This window comes from Nerophis ophidion, linkage group LG17 (assembly GCF_033978795.1).
Source record: "Nerophis ophidion isolate RoL-2023_Sa linkage group LG17, RoL_Noph_v1.0, whole genome shotgun sequence".
Lineage (NCBI taxonomy): Eukaryota > Metazoa > Chordata > Actinopteri > Syngnathiformes > Syngnathidae > Nerophis > Nerophis ophidion.
In genome coordinates this window covers 32,794,965-32,815,023 of record NC_084627.1, presented here as the reverse complement: position 1 = coordinate 32,815,023, position 20,059 = coordinate 32,794,965, and the positions used below count along the sequence as shown (strand labels likewise).

Below are 20,059 nucleotides of genomic sequence, written 5' to 3'. Positions count from 1 at the left end.
ATCTTGTTTTGTCACCAGAAAAATGGCTACAGCTAAAGCATCTGGTTTTGTTTCCAGAAAAAATAGTAACATTTCTGTATTTGTTTTCAGAAAGATGGCTAAAAATATCGGGTTTTGTTGCCCCATTTAATTTTTTTTAAAATATATTTCCATGTCTGTCCTGAGTCCTCCTCCAACTTGTTAGTCGGTTTGCCTTTTGCTAAAGTATTCACTAATAGTCACTAGAAAAAAGGCTAAAATAATCTGGTTTTGTTGCAACAATTTTATTTTTTTCTCCCTAAACTTTTTTTTTTCATGCACACATCTGACTCCGACTCACTGAAAATGTCACACAATCCACTTTTATGTCACGACCCAGCAGTTGGGAACCACTGGTCAACTGTATAACAGTTACTGTAATATTTCCATGTCGGTCCAGAGTGATTGACCACTTTGCAAAAATGAAAACGAGACGTCACAGTTTACTTCTCAGAAAATGATTTTCTGAACAGACACACAACAGTTGTTCATTAATTGTACTACTGTGGCTTTATTGTTTTGTGTATATTTTATAGTTTTGTGTATCTGAAATAGGATTAGCCACATTGCCATAAATGGAAATTAAATAATATAAAAGAACCCAGAGATGTAGGGGTGCTTTATTTTTTGTTTTTCTTTTGTAGATGTTAAATTTGCAGATGATTACTGCAATATATATTTCAAAAAGATTCATTGCTCTTCCTTTTTGCTTTTACCAGTAGCAGTTTAGAAGTCTGGAGTAAAAAAGTGCACAAGTAGGTCAAATGCATTAGTTAATTTCAGGTGGTTAATCAAAGATCCATACAACATAATCTGATATGATTTCATAGTTTAAAGCACTATGTATGTATTTTTTATGATAAATAAGTGCTAAAAATGTTTTTTGCTTGCGCGCTTTGCACGCTCACATGAATTATTTGTGCCCCAGGTGTGCCCCAGTACAGTATTAGGTCTAGTGACGCCCCTGTCTTGAACCTCATTGAAAATGAAAACAATTTTATTCATCTATTGAAGTGAATCACAACTTTTAAACAACAAGGTAGTTATGAGCACTGTGTGTATTTATTTATCAAATTATGTGTTTGTGTTGTATATTGAGTGTAGCATGTGAACATGCAATTGTGTTACAAATTGCTATGAAAAGGGGTGGGATTAAAAACATATCTGCTCTTCTTACTCGTTTCCAGACATGTTGTAATTAGAAACTGGAAATATGTGATGCACCATATTGCAACTCTATGCATGTCCAAAATAAATTGATACCCGAATCAGAACCAAAACCACATGGACACTATCAGGTAGCCCCAAGTAAAGAAGTCCTGTTGTTTTAAACGGTTAATGTAGATCAAAAAAAGTTTTTTAGATTAACTGTAACTGTAAAAATACAAATACACTATAAAGGACATTTACTATGAAAAGATCTATTGAAGCAGAAAGTTAGTTCAAAACGTACAAGAACAAGCTAACTATCATACTTCTGCCATAAAAACAACATGAGTGTAATATGGGGCATCCTAAACAACATCATTAAGCATGGTTCTAAGAGGGATTACCCTCAATACTCCTCAGACGGAAATATAAAAAAATGACAATATAAAAGAAGTAGTCTAAAGCCTCATAACTACTTTGTAAATATTATATTACATCTGGAGGAAAGTATTTCAGATTCTGTTTCAAATAAGGACTGGAATGACACCATAGACATAAAACCCATCTCAATGTCCCTCACTGACGTGACAGAAGAGGAAATAACCAAAATTGTGAATAAATGTAAACCCAAGATGTCAACTGATAGTTACAAACTTGATATGGAAACAACATTTTCATAATCTTTAACATATGACAGCAATCTATTGTTTCAAACAGACACATTTCCAAAAAAGATGCAAAAGGTTTACCGATTTATTAGATTGGAGTCAAACACCAGTTTACAAACTATAGACCTTTTCACTTTTTTCCAAAACGTTCAAACATGATAAAAGATATATTTTAACGATTGGTTGGAAAAACTCATAAATAAAAGTGGAATACTTGCAGACAGCTAATACAAGCATTCCAAAACCGATGGCAATAAAAATAGCGGCGGAGATTCCCAATGCAATCGTTAATAAGTTATGCAGCTGCAGTGAAAAAAATCCATCCATCCATTCAACTTCTTCCACTTATCCGAGGTCGGGTCGCAGGGGCAGCAGCCTAAGCAGGGAAGCCCAGACATCCCTCTCCCCAGCCTCTTCGTCTAGCTCTTCCCGGGGGATCCCGAGGCGTTCCCAGGCCAGTCGGGAGACATAGTCTTCCCAACATGTCCTGGGTCTTCCCCGTGGCCTCCTACCAGTTGGACGTGCCCTAAACACCTCCCTAGGGAGGTGTTCGGCTGGCATCCTGCCCAGATGCCCGAGCCACCTCATCTGGCTCCTCTCGATGTGGAGGAGCAGCGGCTTTACTTTGAGCTTCTACCCGGCGGAGGAAACTCATTTTGGCTGCTTGTACCCGTGATCTTATCCTTTCGGTCATGACCCAAAGCTCATGACCATAGGTGAGGATGGGAACGTAGATCGACCGGTAAATTGAGAGCTTTGTCTTCCGGCTCAGCTCCTTCTTCACCACAACGGATCGGTACAACGTCCACATTACTGAAGACGCCGCACCGACCCGCCTGTCGATTTCACGATCCACTCTTCCCTCACTCGTGAACAAGACTCCTAGGTACTTGAACTCCTCCACTTGGGGCAGAGTCTCCTCCCCAACCCGGAGATGGCACTTCACCCTTTTCCGGGCGAGAACCATGGACTCGAACTTGGAGGTGCTGATTTTCATTCCGGTCGCTTCACACTGGGCTGCGAACCGATCCAGTGAGAGCTGAAGATCCCGGCTAGATGAAGCCATCAGGACCACATCACATGCAAAAAGCAGAGACCTAATCCTGCGGTCACCAAACCGGAACCCCTCAACTCCTTGACTGCGTATAGAAATTCTGTCCATAAAAATTATGAACAGAATCGGTGACAAAGGACAGCCTTGGCGGAGTCCAACCCTCACTGGAAATGTGTCCGACTTACTGCCGGCAATGCGGACCAAGCTCTGACACTGATCGTACAGGGAGAGGACCGCCACAATAAGACAGTTTGATACCCCATACTCTCTGAGCACTCCCCACAGGACTTCCCGAGGGACACGGTCGAATGCCTTCTCCAAGTCCACAAAGCACATATAGACTGGTTGGGCAAACTCCCATGCACCCTCAAGAACCCTGCCGAGAGTAAAGAGCTGGTCCACGGTTCCACGACCAGGACTAAAACCACACTGTTCCTCCTGAATCTGAGGTTCGATTATCCGGCATATCCAGTACACCTGAATAAAGCTTACCGGGAAAGCTGAGGAGTGTGATCCCACGATAGTGGGAACACACCCTCCGGTCCCCCTTCTTAAAGAGAGGGACCACCACCCCGGTCTGCCAATCCAGAGGTACCGTCCCCGATGTCCACGCGATGCTGCAGAGTCTTGTCAACCAAGACAGCCCCACAGCATCCAGAGCCTTAAGGAACTCCGGGCGGATCTCATCTAACCCCGGGGCCTTGCCGCAAAGGAGCTTTTTAAATACCTCAGCAGCCTCAGCCCCAGAAATAGGAGAGCCCACCACAGATTCCCCAGGCACTGCTTCCTCATTGAAAGACGTATTGGTGGGATTGAGGAGGTCTTCGAAGAAATTCCCTCCACCGATCCACAACATCCACTGTCGAGGTCAGCAAAACACCATCCGCACCATACACGGTGTTGACAGTGCACTGCTTCCCTTTTCTAAGGCGGCGGATGGTGGTCCAGAATCGCTTCGAAGTCGTCCGGAAGTCGTTTTCCATGGCTTCTCCGAACCCCTCCCATCTCCGAGTTTTTGTCTCCGCAATATACTAAAGCTGCACACCGTCAGTACCCGTCCACTGCCTCCGGAGTCCTATGAGCCAAAAGAACCCAATAGTACTCTTTCTTCAGCTTGACGGCATCCCTCACTGCTGGTGTCCCCCAACGGGTTCTGGCATTATTGCCACGGCAGGCACCAACAACCTTGCGGCCATAGCTTCAATCAGCTGCCTCGACAATCGAGGCGCGGAACATGGTCCACTCGGACTCAAAGTCCCGCACCTCCCTCGTGACATGTTCAAAGTTCTTCCGGAGGTGGGAATTGAAACTCTCTCTGACAGGAGACTCTGCCAGTCTTTCCCAGCAGACGCTCACAATTCGCTTGGGCCTACCAGGTCTGTCCGGCATCCTCCCCCACCATCGCAGCCAACTCACCACCAGGTGGTGATCGGTAGAAAGCTCAGCCACTCTCTTCACCCGAGTGTCCAAAACATGAGGCCACAAATCCGATGACAGAACTACAAAGTCGATCATGGAACTGCCGCCTAGGGTGTCCTGGTGCAAAGTGCACATATGGACACCCTTATGTTTGAACATGGTGTTTGTTATGGACAATCCGTGACGAGCACAAAAGTCCATTAACAAAACACCACTCGGGTTTGGATCCGGGCGGCCATTCTTCCCAATCACGCCTTTCCAGGTTTCACTGTGGTTGCCAACATGAGCGTTGAAGTCCCCCAGTAGGACAAGGGAATCACCAGGGGGAGCACTTTCCAGTACTCCCTCGAGTGTATCCAAAAAGAGTGGGTACTCTGAACTGCTGTTTGGTGCGTAAGCACAAACAACAGTCAGGACCCGTCCCCCCACCCGAAGGCAGAGGGAAGCTACCCTCTCGTCCACTGGGTTGAACTCTAACGTGCAGGCTTTGAGCCGGAGGGCAACGAAAATTGCCACCCCAGCCCGTCGCCTCTCACTGCCGGCAACGCCAGAGTGGAAGACAGTCCATTCCCTATCGAGAGAACTGGTTCCAGAGCCCTTGCTGTGCGTCGAGGTGAGTCCGACTATATCCAGCCGGAACTTCTCTACCTCGCGCACTAGCTCAGCCCCCCCCCCCCTCCAGTGAGGTGACGTTCCACGTCCCAAAATCTAGCTTTTGTAGCCGAGGATCGGACCGCCAAGTGCCCTGCCTTCGGCTGCCGCCCAGCTCGCGATGCACCCGACCTCTATTGCCCCTCATATGAGTGGTGAGCCCATTGGAGGGATGACCCACGTTGCCTCTTCAGGCTGTGTTTTGTTAAGGAGAGAAGACATTGAAGTCCAATACAAATAATAACACAAGAAATTACCAAATTACAGAACTGGTTTGACAAAAACCGACTCTTTGAAACTAAAAATAACACTATATGATAACAGCAGAAGACAACGTCAAACACAAGTACAAATGGAGTAGACATTGAAAGGGTAAAATAAATAAAAATTTTGGGGTGTAATAGATGATAAAATGAACCCGAAATTTCATATAAAAACTATACAATATCAGATAGCAACAAAACTTCCATAATGAATAACGCTCAATATGTCCAGGATCAAAAATGACTACATATTCTCTACTGCTTGCTAGTGTTATCACATCAGCGTTGCTTTGTAGAAATATAAAAATGAAGAAATGTCCCTCTGTTACGATATTAATGCATTTCAAAGTGTTCATCAAAAACCGTACGTAAAACAAATTATGTTTCTCATAATAAACAATCTAAACCAGTTAATCAGGTCCAGACACCTAATATAGTAACATAAACACCTTTTATAGATAATCATTTTAGTTTTTTTTATGCAGAAAACTATGTGGAATTTAAAAAGAAATATATGAATGAACATTTAACATCACTTTAAACGATTTAGTGTATACTCTTGTTGGTGAAGAGGAAGAAATAAGGAGGGGAGAGCCACACGGTTGCCTCCTTCATATTTGGCAATGTGTTCTTTGTAGAATTTAATAATGTTTCTCATCTTCTTTATCAGAGTACTTGGCCCCATGATAATTTTTTTTGCAGTCGTACTCAATAAAAAAAGTACAGAGACTGACTCACCGACACATGAGATTCTTATTTGGACACTCCTTTCCACGGAATAATAATGGGTAAACAGACGAGTTTGTTACGCAAAATGTTTGGCTGTTCGATAACCAAGAAGGAATGGGGGAAATAAGTGGGACTTTTTTGTAATGTGTCAATAGACTGTGCACTTAAAAGTCATGTTAATGTTGTTATCATTTAAGTCAGTTTCAATTAATTGTGCTGACAGAAATCAAAAACACAATAATACAAAGAAGCATGTTGACTAATAGCTTTACGTGTGATTCAGGATTCAGCTTGTTAAAAATAGAATGGGTTAAAGAATTTACAAATGATCAATCCAAAATTACGAGTTGATTTCAAACGATGAGTACAGAGCATGAAAGACAAAAACTGAATGACCAGAGTGACGGGAGGAAGATGTGAAAGGAGGAAAAATCGTATGATAAAAGTGATGAAGGGGTGTCAGGCTTGGTAAAAGGATAGGACTCAGATGCAGAGTAGGGACTTTAAACAGGCTTTTATTTTGAAAACTTCCTTTCACCTCCTAAGTAAAGGAATATCAATATCTATAATAATCACAAAAAACTACTCGGCGAAAAAAGTTCCAAAAAAGGAACAACCGAAAATCTCTCCGAACGGAGGAAAACACAAAAGCAAAGCCGAACTACAATTGGCGCCGTATGTGCTATAAAAAGTATTTAACAAAAAAACGCTCCAATAGGAGGACAAAAAAAAACACAACAGCTATGAAAACTTCTACATTACCTAATCTAATAAAGTTATAACAAAAATTGTCGCTCAAAAAGTTAAGGAAGGAATGAAAAAATTAACTGAAAACTTATCACTTCGGCTGAATAACGAAATAACCAAAATCACTCTGCTGAGGAGGAAGAAAGGAAAACAAACTCAAAATAGTCACAAAGGGGTTCAGGGTCAAGGGACATAAGCAAGAGACAAGGCAAGGCATGGACATGACATGGACGCTAGAGAGCACGAATGAACGAAACAATCAGGCACAGAACAAAGTGAGGAGTGGGCTTATAAGACACATGAGGATAATAGGGAACAGGTGGAAACAATCAGGGAACAGGGATCACGTCAGACTGATGGCACAAAAGGAAGGGCAAGTGACCTGAAACGAGAGGAGAGTTATTTTTCAAACCAAAACATGCAAATCATAAGACAAAAAAAACCCAAGACAATACATCCCTCATCGCTGTGTGACAAGGGGACAGCGTGGCACGGTTGGGAGAGTGGCCGTGCCAGCAAGCTGAGGGTTCCTGGTTCAATCCCCAACTTCTACCAACCTCGTAACGTCTGTTGTGTCCTTGAGCAAGACACTTCACCCTTGCTCCTGATTGGTCATGGTTAGGGCCTTGCATGGCCGGTCCCGCCATCAGTGTGTGTGAATGGGTGAATGTGGAACCATTGTCAAAGCGCTTTGAGTACCTTGAAGGTAGAAAAGCGCTATACAAGTATAACCCATTTACAATTTACCATGTAGCTATGACAATAAACAAATCCAGAACTGACAAGTTTAATGCTTGGGTTTGAATTAACTCTGTAATACCACCTACCTGATTAACTGTCTACAGCTTATCTCTTGATTCAGCTGGGCATTCTGTGTGTGAGCGGGCTTAATTAGCTCACAAGTATTGGTTATCACAGAGCCCCAGATGGGGAGATGCACAATATGGCCACTCAAATCATGGTGCGGTGCCACTACAGCGGGAGACATGATACAGCTATTTTATAATTTTCTGTGCATGCATGTTTATTTATGAAAATGTGAGCACCTCTTTGGAATTCAAATCTAAGGTTGATACACTCATCATATTACTGCAAAGACAGCACTTAAGTATTATAACATTTACTGCAGAGTGGAGATTTATTTCACTAATACGCAGCCTGAAAACAGTATTCTTCCAGTCAGTGCTGCATTATGTTCCAACGCAAAGGGGCCAACCTGGCACCAAACATGTACCCATTTCAAAGCAAAAGAGCAAAAAACACAATTGGGTAGATGACAAGTACATACAGGGGGCCAAAAAAGTATTTAGTCAGCCACTGATTGTGCAAGTTCTCCCACTCAAAATGATGACAGAGGTCTGTAATTTTCATCACAGGTACACTTCACCTCTGAGAGACAGAATGTGAAAAATAATCCAGGAATTCACATTGTAGGAATTTTAAATAATTTATTTGTAAATTATGGTGGAAAATAAGTATTTGGTCAACCATTCAAAGCTCTCACTGATGGAAGGAGCTTTTGGCTAAAAATCTCACGATACATGGGCCCATGCATTCTTTCCTTAACACGGATCAATTGTCCTGTCCCCTTAGCAGAAAAACAGCCCCAAAGCATGATGTTTCCACCCCCATGCTTCACAGTAGGTATGGTGTTCTTGGGATGCAACTCAGTATTCTTCTTCCTCCAAACACGACGAGTTGAGTTTATACCAGAAAGTTCTATTTTGGTTTCATCTGACCACATGGCATTCTCCCAATCCTCTGCTGTATCATCCATGTATCCATTTTGGTATAAATGACTGATCCGTGTTAAGGAAAGAATGAATGGGGCCATGTATCGTGAGATTTTGAGCCAGAACCTCCTTCCATCAGTGAGAGCTTTGAATGGTTGACCAAATGCTTATTTTCCACCATAATTTACAAATAAATTCTTTAAAATTTCTACAATGTGAATTCCTGGATTTTTTTTTCCACATTCTGTCTCTCACAGTTGAATTGCACTCATGATGAAAATTACAGACCTCTGTCATCATTTTAAGTGGGAGAACTTGCACAATCGGTGGCTGACTAAAAATGTTTTTGCCCCACTGTAGAAGTAAGATTAGTGGCATGTCTATAAGGAGTGGCCCCAAAAAGGACAAGCGGTAGAAAAATGGATGGATGTATACAGTCGTGGAATTAACACATTATTATGCCTAATTCTGTTGTGATGCCTCGCTGGATGCATTAAACAATGTAACAAGATTTTCCAAAATAAATCCACTCAAGTTATAGAAAAAAATGCCAACATGGCACTGCTATATTTATTATTGAAGTCACAAAGTGCAGTATTTTTTTAACATGCCCTAAATCAGCAGCTTGGAATTTGGGACAGGCTCTCCCTGAGAGAGCATGAGGAGGTTGAGGTGTTGGGGAGAAGGGGCTAGTGAGGGGAGTGTATTTTGTAGTGTCCCGGAAGAGTTAGTGCTGCAAGGGTTTCTGGGTATTTGTTTTGTTTCTGTGTTGTGTTATCGTGCAGATGTTCTTCTGAAATGTGTTTGTCATTCTTGTTTGGTGTGGGTTCACAGTGTGTTGCATATTTGTAACAGTGTCAAAGTTGTTTATAAGGCCTTATATACATACATACATACATATATATATATATATATATATATATATATATATATATATATATATATATATATATATATATATATATATATATATATATATATATATATATGTGTGTGTGTGTGTAACAGGTGTAAAAAATGCTGTATTTGAATTTTATATATATATATATATATATATATATATATATATATATATATATATATATATATATATATATATATATATATATATATATATATGTGTGTGTGTGTGTGTGTGTGTGTGTGTAACGGGTATAAAAAATGCTTTAATTATTTGAGTGAAATTCCTGCTATAATATGTATATTGTTTTGTTATGCAATTGGAGGTCCAATTGCGTCATATGCTGGTACCTGAAAGTCTGTAAATATGACCGCAAACCGGAAGCTATTAGCAGACTTCCTGCACTCTGCTAATGGTAAGCCACGTTCCGATATTGCTCTGCAACACATTATAAATTACACTAAAGCTAATGTGATATATATTGTGAAATACACAGTTATTTAACAGCAGTTGAAATGCTATGTTGTGGAATGTTCGTTTTGAATTGGTTGTTGCTCATGTTAGATGTAATACTATTTTGCACTGAAGTCGATATTATATTCCCCCTGTAGACATTGAAACAAGCAGAGGTGCTGACCACATACTGTGTGTATGTGTGTTCTGATCACTCATTGCAGGTAATAATTGTTGCACTAAGTGCGTATTTCGTGTCAGTACTTTTATATTTAAAATTGTATTTTCCGCCATTTTGGCACATGGACAACGTGGTCTGTTATATTCGCTAGTCACCACCATAAAGGTACTAAAAGTCCATTTAAGTATTTGTGTCATGTCACGTCTTGTATTGTATTTGTATTTTTCTATTTTTTTATTTTATAAATATATAAAAAAGGATGATGCTGGCTTAAAAACCAAGTTAAAAGTCATTTGTATTGAATTGATTGTACAAACTCCATTTCCATATGAGTTGGGAAATTGTGTAAATACAAGCGGAATACAATGATTTGCAAATCCCTTTCAACCCATATTCAATTGAATGCACTACAAAGACAAGATGTTTTATGTTCAAACTCATAAACTTTATTTTTTTTTCAAATAACAATTAACTTACAATTTCCTGGCTGCAACACGTGCCAAAGTATTTGGGAAAGGACATGTTCATCACTGTGTTACATTACCTTTTCTTTTAACAACACTCAATATATGTTTGGTAACTGAGGAAACTAATTGCTGAAGCTTTGAAAGTGGAATTCTTTCCCGTTCTTGATTTATGTAGAGCTTCAGTCGTTCAACAGTCCGGGGTCTCCGCTGTTGTATTTTACGCTTCATAATGCGCCACACATTTTCGATGGGAGACAGGTCTGGACTGCAGGCGGGCCAGGAAAGTACCAGCACTCTTTTTTTATTAAGCCACGGCGTAGTTACACGTGTCTTACTGAAATAAGCAGGGGCGTCCATTATAACGTTGCTTGGATGACTACATATGCTGCTCCAAAACCTGTATGGACCTTTCAGCATTAATGATGCCTTAACATATGTGTAAGTTACCCATGGTTTGGGCACTAATACACCCCCATACCATCACAGATGCTGGCTTTTGAACTTTGCGCCTATAACAATCAAAATGGTTATTTTCCTCTTTGTTCTGGAGGACACCACGTCCTCTGTTTCCAAATATAATTTGAAATGTGGACTCGTCAGACCACAGAACACCTTTCCACTTTGCATCAGTCCAACTTAGGTGAGCTCGGGCCCAGCCAAGCCGGCAGCGTTTCAGGATATTGTTGATAAATGGGTTTGGCTTGGCATAGTAGAGCTTTAACTTGCACTTACAGATGTAGCGACCAACTGTAGTTACTGACAGTGGGTTTATGAAGTGTTCCTGAGCCCACGTGGTGATATCCTTTACACACTGATGTCGGTTTTTGATGCAGTACCGCCTGAAGTAATCAAAAGTCTGTAATATCATCGCTTACGTGCAGTGATTTCTCCGGATTCTCTGAACTTTTTGATGATTTTACGGACCGTAGATGGAAAAATCCCTAAATTCCTTGCAATAGCTTGTTGAGAAATGTTGTTCTAAAACTGTTGGAAAATTTGCTAACAAATTGGTGACCCTCGCCCCATCCTTGTTTGTGAATTACTTAGCATTTCATGGAAAATGTTTTTATACCCAATCATGGCACCCACCTGTTGCCAATTAGCCTGCACACCTGTAGGATGTTCCAAATAAGTGTTTGATGAGAATTTCTCAACTTCATCAGTTGGGGGCGGCATAGCTCGGTTGGTAGAGTGGCCGTGCCAGCAACTTGAGGGTTGCAGGTTCGATTCCCGCTTGTGCCATCCTAGTTACTTCCGTTGTGTCCTTGGGCAAGACACTTTACCCACCTGCTCCCAGTGCCACCCACACTGGTTTAAATGTAACTTAGATATTGGGTTTCACTATGTAAAGCGCTTTGAGTCACTTGAGAAAGGCGCTATATAAATATAATTCACTTCACTTCACTATTGCCACCTTAACGTTTTTGTCACGTATTGCTGGCATCAAGTTCTAAAGTTAATGATTATTTACAAAAAATAATGTTTATCAGTTTGAACATCAAATATGTTGTCTTTGTAGCATATTCAACTGAATATGGGTTGAAAATGATTTGCAAATCATTGTATTCCGTTTATATTTACATCTAACACAATTTCCCAACTCCTATGGAAACAGGGTTTATACAATTGCTGATAAAAATCACTAAGCATTTATGAATTTGTTTATTATATCGGGTCTTGTGCGTGCGTGCGTGCGTGCGTGTGTGTGTGGACTTAAGATAAAGTGCCAAGCTGAGGAGACCTTAAATAAAGACCGTAGGCCCCATTTGAAATGATTAACACACAAATAACAAGATTTAAGCATGCACAGCTGATTTTTCCCCCTGTGCATGCAAAGGTGCACACAAACAACAACCATCCTAATAACCCACTAACTGTGACTTGGGTATCCCAGACATACTTCAAATGATATTGTCACGGTTTGGTTGAGGCTTACTGCGCGGTTCGTACTCCCAGGATGCAAAACGGACAACTCCGGACGAAAGCGTGAAGGTAGGATTTGATTTATTCTTCATAAATCATCCAAACGACCTAAATACAGGCAAAACAACAAAAAGGCAAGCGTGCCTAACACACGGGAAGCTAAGTCGTGGCATAGGCTAGGAGACAAGCAAAACTTAGCACTGGAATCATGAACTAACAAATCGTATGTGACAGTAGCGGGAAGCAAACAAAGACGCCAGGACGAGTGATCAGCAGAGGCAGGCTTAAATAGTGTATCTTGATCACAAACAGGTGAGTGTCCCGAACAACAGAGGCAGGTGAAAATCATAACTAACCATGGTAACTAAACACGGGAAGTGCACAAACAGGAACTAAAGGAGTCCAAAACAAAACATGATCCGGACATCAGATCATGACACGTATGATGTTTGTATTGCTGTAAGAATGTGCACATGAAATGGTTTGTGGACGATTTCTAACGACCAGGCTGAAGACATAAAGTTACCAATAGTGGATAAATGAAGATGGATAGCACTCACCATCTGAATGGGTGGTGACAATGATGCTCTCTGAGGTGGGTCCAGATCCAAAGCGGTTGACAGCCGAAACCCACACCACATACTGTGTGAACTTATTGAGTCCCTCCATCTTGTAGTTGAGTCCACTGATGTTGAGAATCTGAACACATAGCATTCACAAGACTTTAGACATTTTCACACATTGACTTAGGCAAGATACTTTTTTTTTGACATGCTGAAGTATTGGTGACCAGGAATCTAACCCTCATTAACTGCATTAACCATTGTGGTTATAAGTGCATTAACAATTACATAAAATAAATTATGGCTGGCAGTTTACTAGTGCCGAAGTAAACTGCAATTGATCTTATGAGTCCGGTCCAACGACACATGTAGCTGCATGCAGTTGTTTCTAGTGTTCAGTAATTGTAAGCACGAGGACATATAGGATGTGTGCAAATTAGAATTTGCTTTCAAGTACAAACCCATGATTAGAGGAATAATATATATATATATATATATATATCCATCCATTTTCTACCGCTTATTCCCTTTCGGGGTCGCGGGGGGCGCTGGCGCCTATCTCAGCTACAATCGGGCAGAAGGCAGGGTACACCCTGGACAAGTCGCCACCTCATCGCAGATAGACAGACAACATTCACACTCACATTCACACACTAGGGCCAATTTAGTGTTGCCAATCAACCTATCCCCAGGTGCATGTCTTTGGAAGTGGGAGGAAGCCGGAGTACCCGGAGGGAACCCACGCATTCACGGGGAAAACATGCAAACTCCACACAGAAAGATCCCGAGCCTGGATTTGAACCCAGGACTGCAGGAACTTCGTATTGTGAGGCAGACGCACTAACCCCTCTGCCACCGTGAAGCCCTATATATATATATATATATATATATATATATATATATATATATATATATATATATATATATATATATGTATATATGTATATATGTATGTATATATGTATGTATGTATGTATGTATGTATGTATGTATGTATGTATGTATGTATGTATGTATGTATGTATATATATATATATATATATATATATATATATATATATTTTATTTTGCTTTTTGGTTGGGGACCCTTTGGGACTGTGTGGCACTGTGTGGCACTTTCGTGACTTCAGCGGTGCTTTTTTGTAATCTTCTGGATCTGCCTCCCGGGAGTTTTTTGGCCATGGAGAACAGCTGCTGGGTCTCTGCCACACCAGAGTCCTTTTGGAGAGACTGGAGGGGAGGCAGATGAAGAGATGAAGAGACAGGGCTACGGAGCTAGCACTGAGCACCGGGACGGACAAGCTTCACGGTGCATTGGCTGAAGGAGCAGGTATCATACACCTCGGTCTCCTTAGCCGCATCCTCGCTCATCCACGCGGCCTGGACACTGGCCAAGTTAGTGGGTGGCGGAGAGTGGAGTCAGCTCTCCGGGTTGCTTTGTTGGGTCAGCTCTTGTCTCTGGCCATGCCCCCTCCCCCCCAGTAGACTATGGCGTGGAACACTACAGAAGCCACCACAGTGTATACTTTTTTTAAATATTTTTTTCATAGCTGTATGTAGAAGTAGCTGGTTGCATCAGCTCTGCTCTTTTCATGTCTTTAATGTCCTTTGATGTTTCCCTCTTACACACATGTCAGAGGGATGTGTGCTATGGCTATGAGTTGTTTTGTCCCTTGGCCTCAGTCTGGACCTTCTCTCTTGGGGCCCAGGCTTAGACCATTTTTTTTTCTTCCCCCCATTGTTTACCTGTATCTCACCTTTTCTGTAAGGGGCGCCGGACGTTGGCAAGACCCTCTCCCTGTAACGTTTGTCTGATCAGGAATGGGATTACGCTGAAAATTTTAATTACCCCTTGGGGATTGATAAAGTAGGGCTTCACGGTGGCGGAGGGGTTAGTGCGTCTGCCTCACAATACGAAGTTCCTGCAGTCCTGGGTTCAAATCCAGGCTAAGGATCTTTCTGTGTGGAGTTTGCATGTTCTCCCGGTGAATGCGTGGGTTCCCTCCGGGTACTCCGGCTTCCTCCCACTTCCAAAGGGATAAGTTGATTGGCAACACTAAATTGGCCCTAGTGTGTGAATGTGAGTGTGAATGTTGTCTGTCTATCTGTGTTGGCCCTGCGATGAGGTGGCGACTTGTCCAGGGTGTACGCCGCCTTCCGCCCGATTGTAGCTGAGATAGGCGCCAGCGCCCCCTGCGACCCCAAAAGGGAATAAGCGGTAGAAAATGGATGGATGGATGGATTGATAAAGTATTTCTGATTCTGATCCTGAGTCTGATAAATCAACTATCAACTTGGGGTGATTGCACATGGTTTAAGATAGCATGACATGTCTCATGAGGCTGACCTGTTCCTTGCTTGATAAACTCTCGGTCCATAGAACCCTGTAGTTTAGGATGGGTCCATTAGGGGCACTGGGAGGCTCCCAGTTGATCTGGATGGAAGTTGGAGAAAGAGCTTCAGCACGAAGTGACTCTATCCTGTTGGGAACCTGGACTGTAGAAACAAACAACATAGTTTACAAACTGATCCCACAGACGTGGGTTATCTGTGCATATACAATAAATAGTTACTTGTATGTTAAACCACAAGCTTGTACATAGAGTTCTCTGGTACAGTTCCCCACTTTTGCAGTCTGGTCATTTTGTCCATCACACCATGTTATCAATACCGTAACTATTCTAATTATTGTCTATATGCAGTTAACTTAGTCTCTTCAAATCTTAAAATGCAAATAAACATTTGAGTCTCTGAGTCTGAATGACTGTAGTGCTACTTGTTAAACTGTTACTTCATCTACCTCTGTATGCACTTTAAAAATGTTGTGAATCAATGGTTGTTTACAATAATTATAATGTAAACAACCATGTGTGTATGTACACATTTTTTTTGGTATTTTCAGAACATTTGGGATTGTTTCTATATCCCCAAAGTTGTTACTACCGAAACATAGAATTCAGTTATGACAAAATAATTTAAGTTACCTGTTGATTTTAGTTTACTTTTCTTGTGAAAGTATTTTTTTTAATTATTGATTTTTTTTCATAAAAACTACATTTAAATTTGTTTTTAAAAACAATTTCTTCAATTTATAAAATTCTTCAAAATCAATGTGCAATATTTCTGTCTAAAACATTAAAGCCTAATCAGATTGATTTAGGGGTTAATGATTTATGAAATTGAACACATCAACCACAATATTATAATACTGATTGAACCAATCAGTATTATAATAATTTACTTAATAACTCTATATACTCTTTTGTTTGTAAATAACCAGTGTTTTGGTAGTGACTACACATGTTTCAGTAGTGACCACTATTTTGTTTGCAAAGTTGTATCATATTCTCTCAACCGTATTGCTTAATATTAACTCATAACATGCTTGATGTTGGAATATTACAAACAAATATGTTTTGTGATCAAAAATATGATTTTTTTTTGTACAAAACTGTTAATACCAGTTAAAATTAATATAAACCACGCTGGGTTCAGTATTCAGAGAATAAAAATATTTGACAGACATAACAGATTACATTAGCATGTGTCAAGTAACAAGTTATACAACTCTGAGGTGTACGGCCGTAAGATTAGTTAAAAAATGTAGCAAGTGTCATGTACCAAGTTATATGATTCTGAAGTGTACGGCAGCAAAATAGGCTAAACATGTTAACTGGAATGCTAACATGCAACTGTTAGACTGCTAACAGTCGGTCCATGTCAGTACAAAGTTAAAGTTTTGATTCATAAATGTATATTGCTAAGCAGATCCAGATTTCTTGAAACACTGAGCATTCTGTATTGCTAAGTGCTAAACAAAAAGTATAAACTACAAACATGATAAAACTATAGCTTGCAGTGTCTGCTCCTACTTCGATGTTGACTGATAGGATGTCCATATCTTCCTGTTTGAATGAAGAATTAACCATGATGCACACAAAGGGTTAACAAGGATAAGTCTCTCTGCAGACACTGTCTTCGGTTGTGTGTGTTCGTCTCCATCCCGGGTATGAATTGAATTGTCTCAAATGAACAACTTCTAGATTTATGGCTAAATCCTCCAAATATCCAGATGAGAGGCATGATTTATAATCTAGAACAGGGGTAGGGAACCTATGGCTCTAGAGCCAGATGTGGCTCTTTTGATGACTGCATCTGGCTCTCAGATAAATCTTAGCTGACATTGCTTAACACGATAAGTAACTAATCATTCCGCTGGTAATCACGATGTTAAAAATAACGTACAAAATATAAAACATTCTCATGCATTTTAATCCAGCCATCCGTTTTCTACCGCACCTGTTCAAGAAATAACAATGTTATTAAAAAGAATTAGAGACCTATTATACTCTAAAAATGTTGGTCTTACGTAAAAAATGCACGCATTTAGTTGTATTCGGTCTTAAAAAATATTATATGGATCTCACGGAAATACATTTTCAAATGTTTGTCTTTCATGGCTCTCTCAGCCAAAAAGGTTCCCGACCCCTGATCTAGAATAACTCTTACGAGCCGAGACGCGATGATGCGGGATCAGTAGGACATTGCAGCCAGCTCACAGTAAAGCAGCAGAGGGAAACTGAACTGTGTATTATCAATCCGCCGCTAAAAAATAGTCCCAGTCACAAAAATGAGTCACAGTTCAAGAATGTCAATAATCTGAGTAAAACAAATAATGATAACAGCCCTAATATATAAAGTATATATTTCTAAGATTTTGAAAAAAGTATATAATACTTCCATTTACACCAAGTCCTCTATAATTAGAGCATTTACTGTAAACACAAAGAAACATTGCTTTTTGTATCTTACGATCTGGTTTGGTTGTGATCGTCAAGAGAGTGGAGCTTTCTCCTGGTCCGACGTCATTGTAAGCCATGACTCTGAAGCTGTAGCTCTCCTCAGGCTTCAGGTTGGAAACAGTCAGCTCCAAAGACTCGGGCTCTGACACGTTTACCGACCTCTCCCTGTTGCAGGAAAAACACAGATTTTTAATTAAACATACTATAATTGTATTGGATTCATTTATTCAAATAAAATTGTTTTCTTTTCATTTAGGGATTTGGTAAATTCAGCATTTAGGCAGTTGAAGACTAAGTATTCCATTTTCTATGTTAACAAATCGCCGCATTAAAAAGAAAGACACATTATTATTTTTGCAACAATGCAGATAATCAGGGGTATAATCTGCTTGATCCCCCAGTAACTACCGATAATCCTCAAATTACGGTGCTACTGCAGCCGTTAATCACCACTGCAGAGATGAGACGAAACCAGCTGCAGAAGAGACTGCTTCCATAGCACAGTCAAACTGCACAACTATTTTCACCAGTCAGCATTTAAAAACAAGTTTATCTTTGCAATTAACTAAATCATTCTGGGCCATTTGAAAAAAAATTGTATTTTGGATTATATTTATGTTAAATCATTGAAATAGTGACATTAATTGAGCGGCTTATTAGCATTTTTGTTATCGTTACTGAAGCCAATTCAGCAGTGGTTAAATAAAAATGGTAAATGGGTTGTACTTGTATAGCGCTTTTCTGCACTTTTTAAGGAGCCCAAAGCGCTTTGACAGTATTTCCACATTCACCCATTCACACACACATTCACACACTGATGGCGTAGCTGCCATGCAAGGCGCTAACCAGGCCCATCAGGAGCAAGGGTGAAGTGTCTTGCTCTAAGACACAACGGACGTGACTAGGATGGTAGAAGGTGGGGATTGAACCAGTAACCCTCCGATTGCTGGCACGGCCACTCTCCCGTCCCGTTGTCATTGTCACAAACATCTGAGTTTTATATGGCCGATTCTAAGTCATTGAAAGTGTTGTTTTAGGTTAATCCATCCATCCATTTTCTACTGCTTGTCCCTTTTGGGGTCACGGGGGGTGATGGAGCCTATCTCAACTGCATTCGGGCGGTAGACGGGGTACACCCTGGACAAGTCGCCACCTCATCGCAGGGCCAACACAGATAGACAGACAACATTCACACTCACATTCACACACTAGGGCCAATTTAGTGTTGCCAATCAACCTATCCCCAGGTGCATGTCTTTGGAAGTGGGAGGAAGCCTGAGTACCCGAAAGAAACCCACGCAGTCACGGGGAGAACATGCAAACGCCACACAAAAAGATCCCGAGCCAGGGATTGAACCCAGGACTACTCAGGACATTCATATTGTGAGGCACATGCACTAACCCCTGTACCACCGTCCTGCTGTGTTAGGTTAATATGTGAGGTAATTTTTTAACATTTTTAAAATGGTTGATGTAGCTGTTTATGAGAGTTTGCATGCTTTAAATATGTGTCATAAATAAATAAATAAATATTAATAAATAAGTTCATGATGCAGAGTTATAACATTTTATTAGAAAATGTGTGATTGTAAAACCTCCTGAGCAAAATGTAAATGTATTGTGTTAATTGTGTTGTAAAGCAGAACGATTGTTGTGATGTTGCGACCACACGGACCGTAAACAATACAGAACATGCAAGAGCGGAGGGTGCTTGAGCACGTTGTCTTCAGCTCCTCAAAAGATTTGAGTGTATTCGATGATTTGTGTAAAACTTCAAGCAAGTAATTATTAGAACCTCTTTTCGTTGCAAGCAGCCAACGAGGTATTGTATTTTTTGTAATTTAATTTATTTCCAAGTGTTTATTGTTGTAAATTCAAAGTCTGATGTACTGTATTGTACTGCATTTGTAAGTTCTCACGGCGTTAGCGTTGGCGTGGATGGTGTATACAGCAAGAAGGAGTCAATAAACGCCCGTTTTACAAAAAATAACTTCCCTGTGTTGCTGTGTATCGAAAAGAGCTACAGTTGAGGTTTTGTTGCATTTTAGAAAAGACCAAACGCCATTATGTCTTAAAAATACAGGATGATCTTAGCGCCTGTTCTACAAAAAAAGTGTGTGTATTAAAAGATAGCACACGCAAAGTTGATCTACTTAGCTTGTGCACTAAGGATTGACTCTTTTAAGTGAGCAAAATGGAGAGACCAATCCATTTGAGATGTCACTTTTTTTGCGCATACAAAAAATATATCTGTTCTTGTAAACGACCCCGAAAAGTGCAGTTCCACTTTTAAGGGTCTGTTTAAAACAAATTCAATTCATTTGTTGTGGTGTCTGCT

General features: G+C 40.6%; 1 protein-coding gene across 2 annotated transcripts in view; it reads right to left on the bottom strand.

Annotated features, from left to right (window-relative positions):
- The window catches only part of dcc (DCC netrin 1 receptor), an 803,111-nt gene that overhangs the window by 366,269 nt on the left and 416,783 nt on the right, over positions 1-20,059 (bottom strand). For both annotated transcript variants that reach the window (XM_061876767.1, XM_061876768.1), the window contains exons 9-11: positions 17,732-17,886; positions 15,267-15,415; positions 12,917-13,055 (exon numbers count right to left, since the gene is read on the bottom strand). In XM_061876767.1, coding sequence (XP_061732751.1) covers positions 12,917-13,055; positions 15,267-15,415; positions 17,732-17,886 — 443 coding nt within the window. The remainder of the gene's footprint in view (positions 1-12,916; positions 13,056-15,266; positions 15,416-17,731; positions 17,887-20,059) is intronic.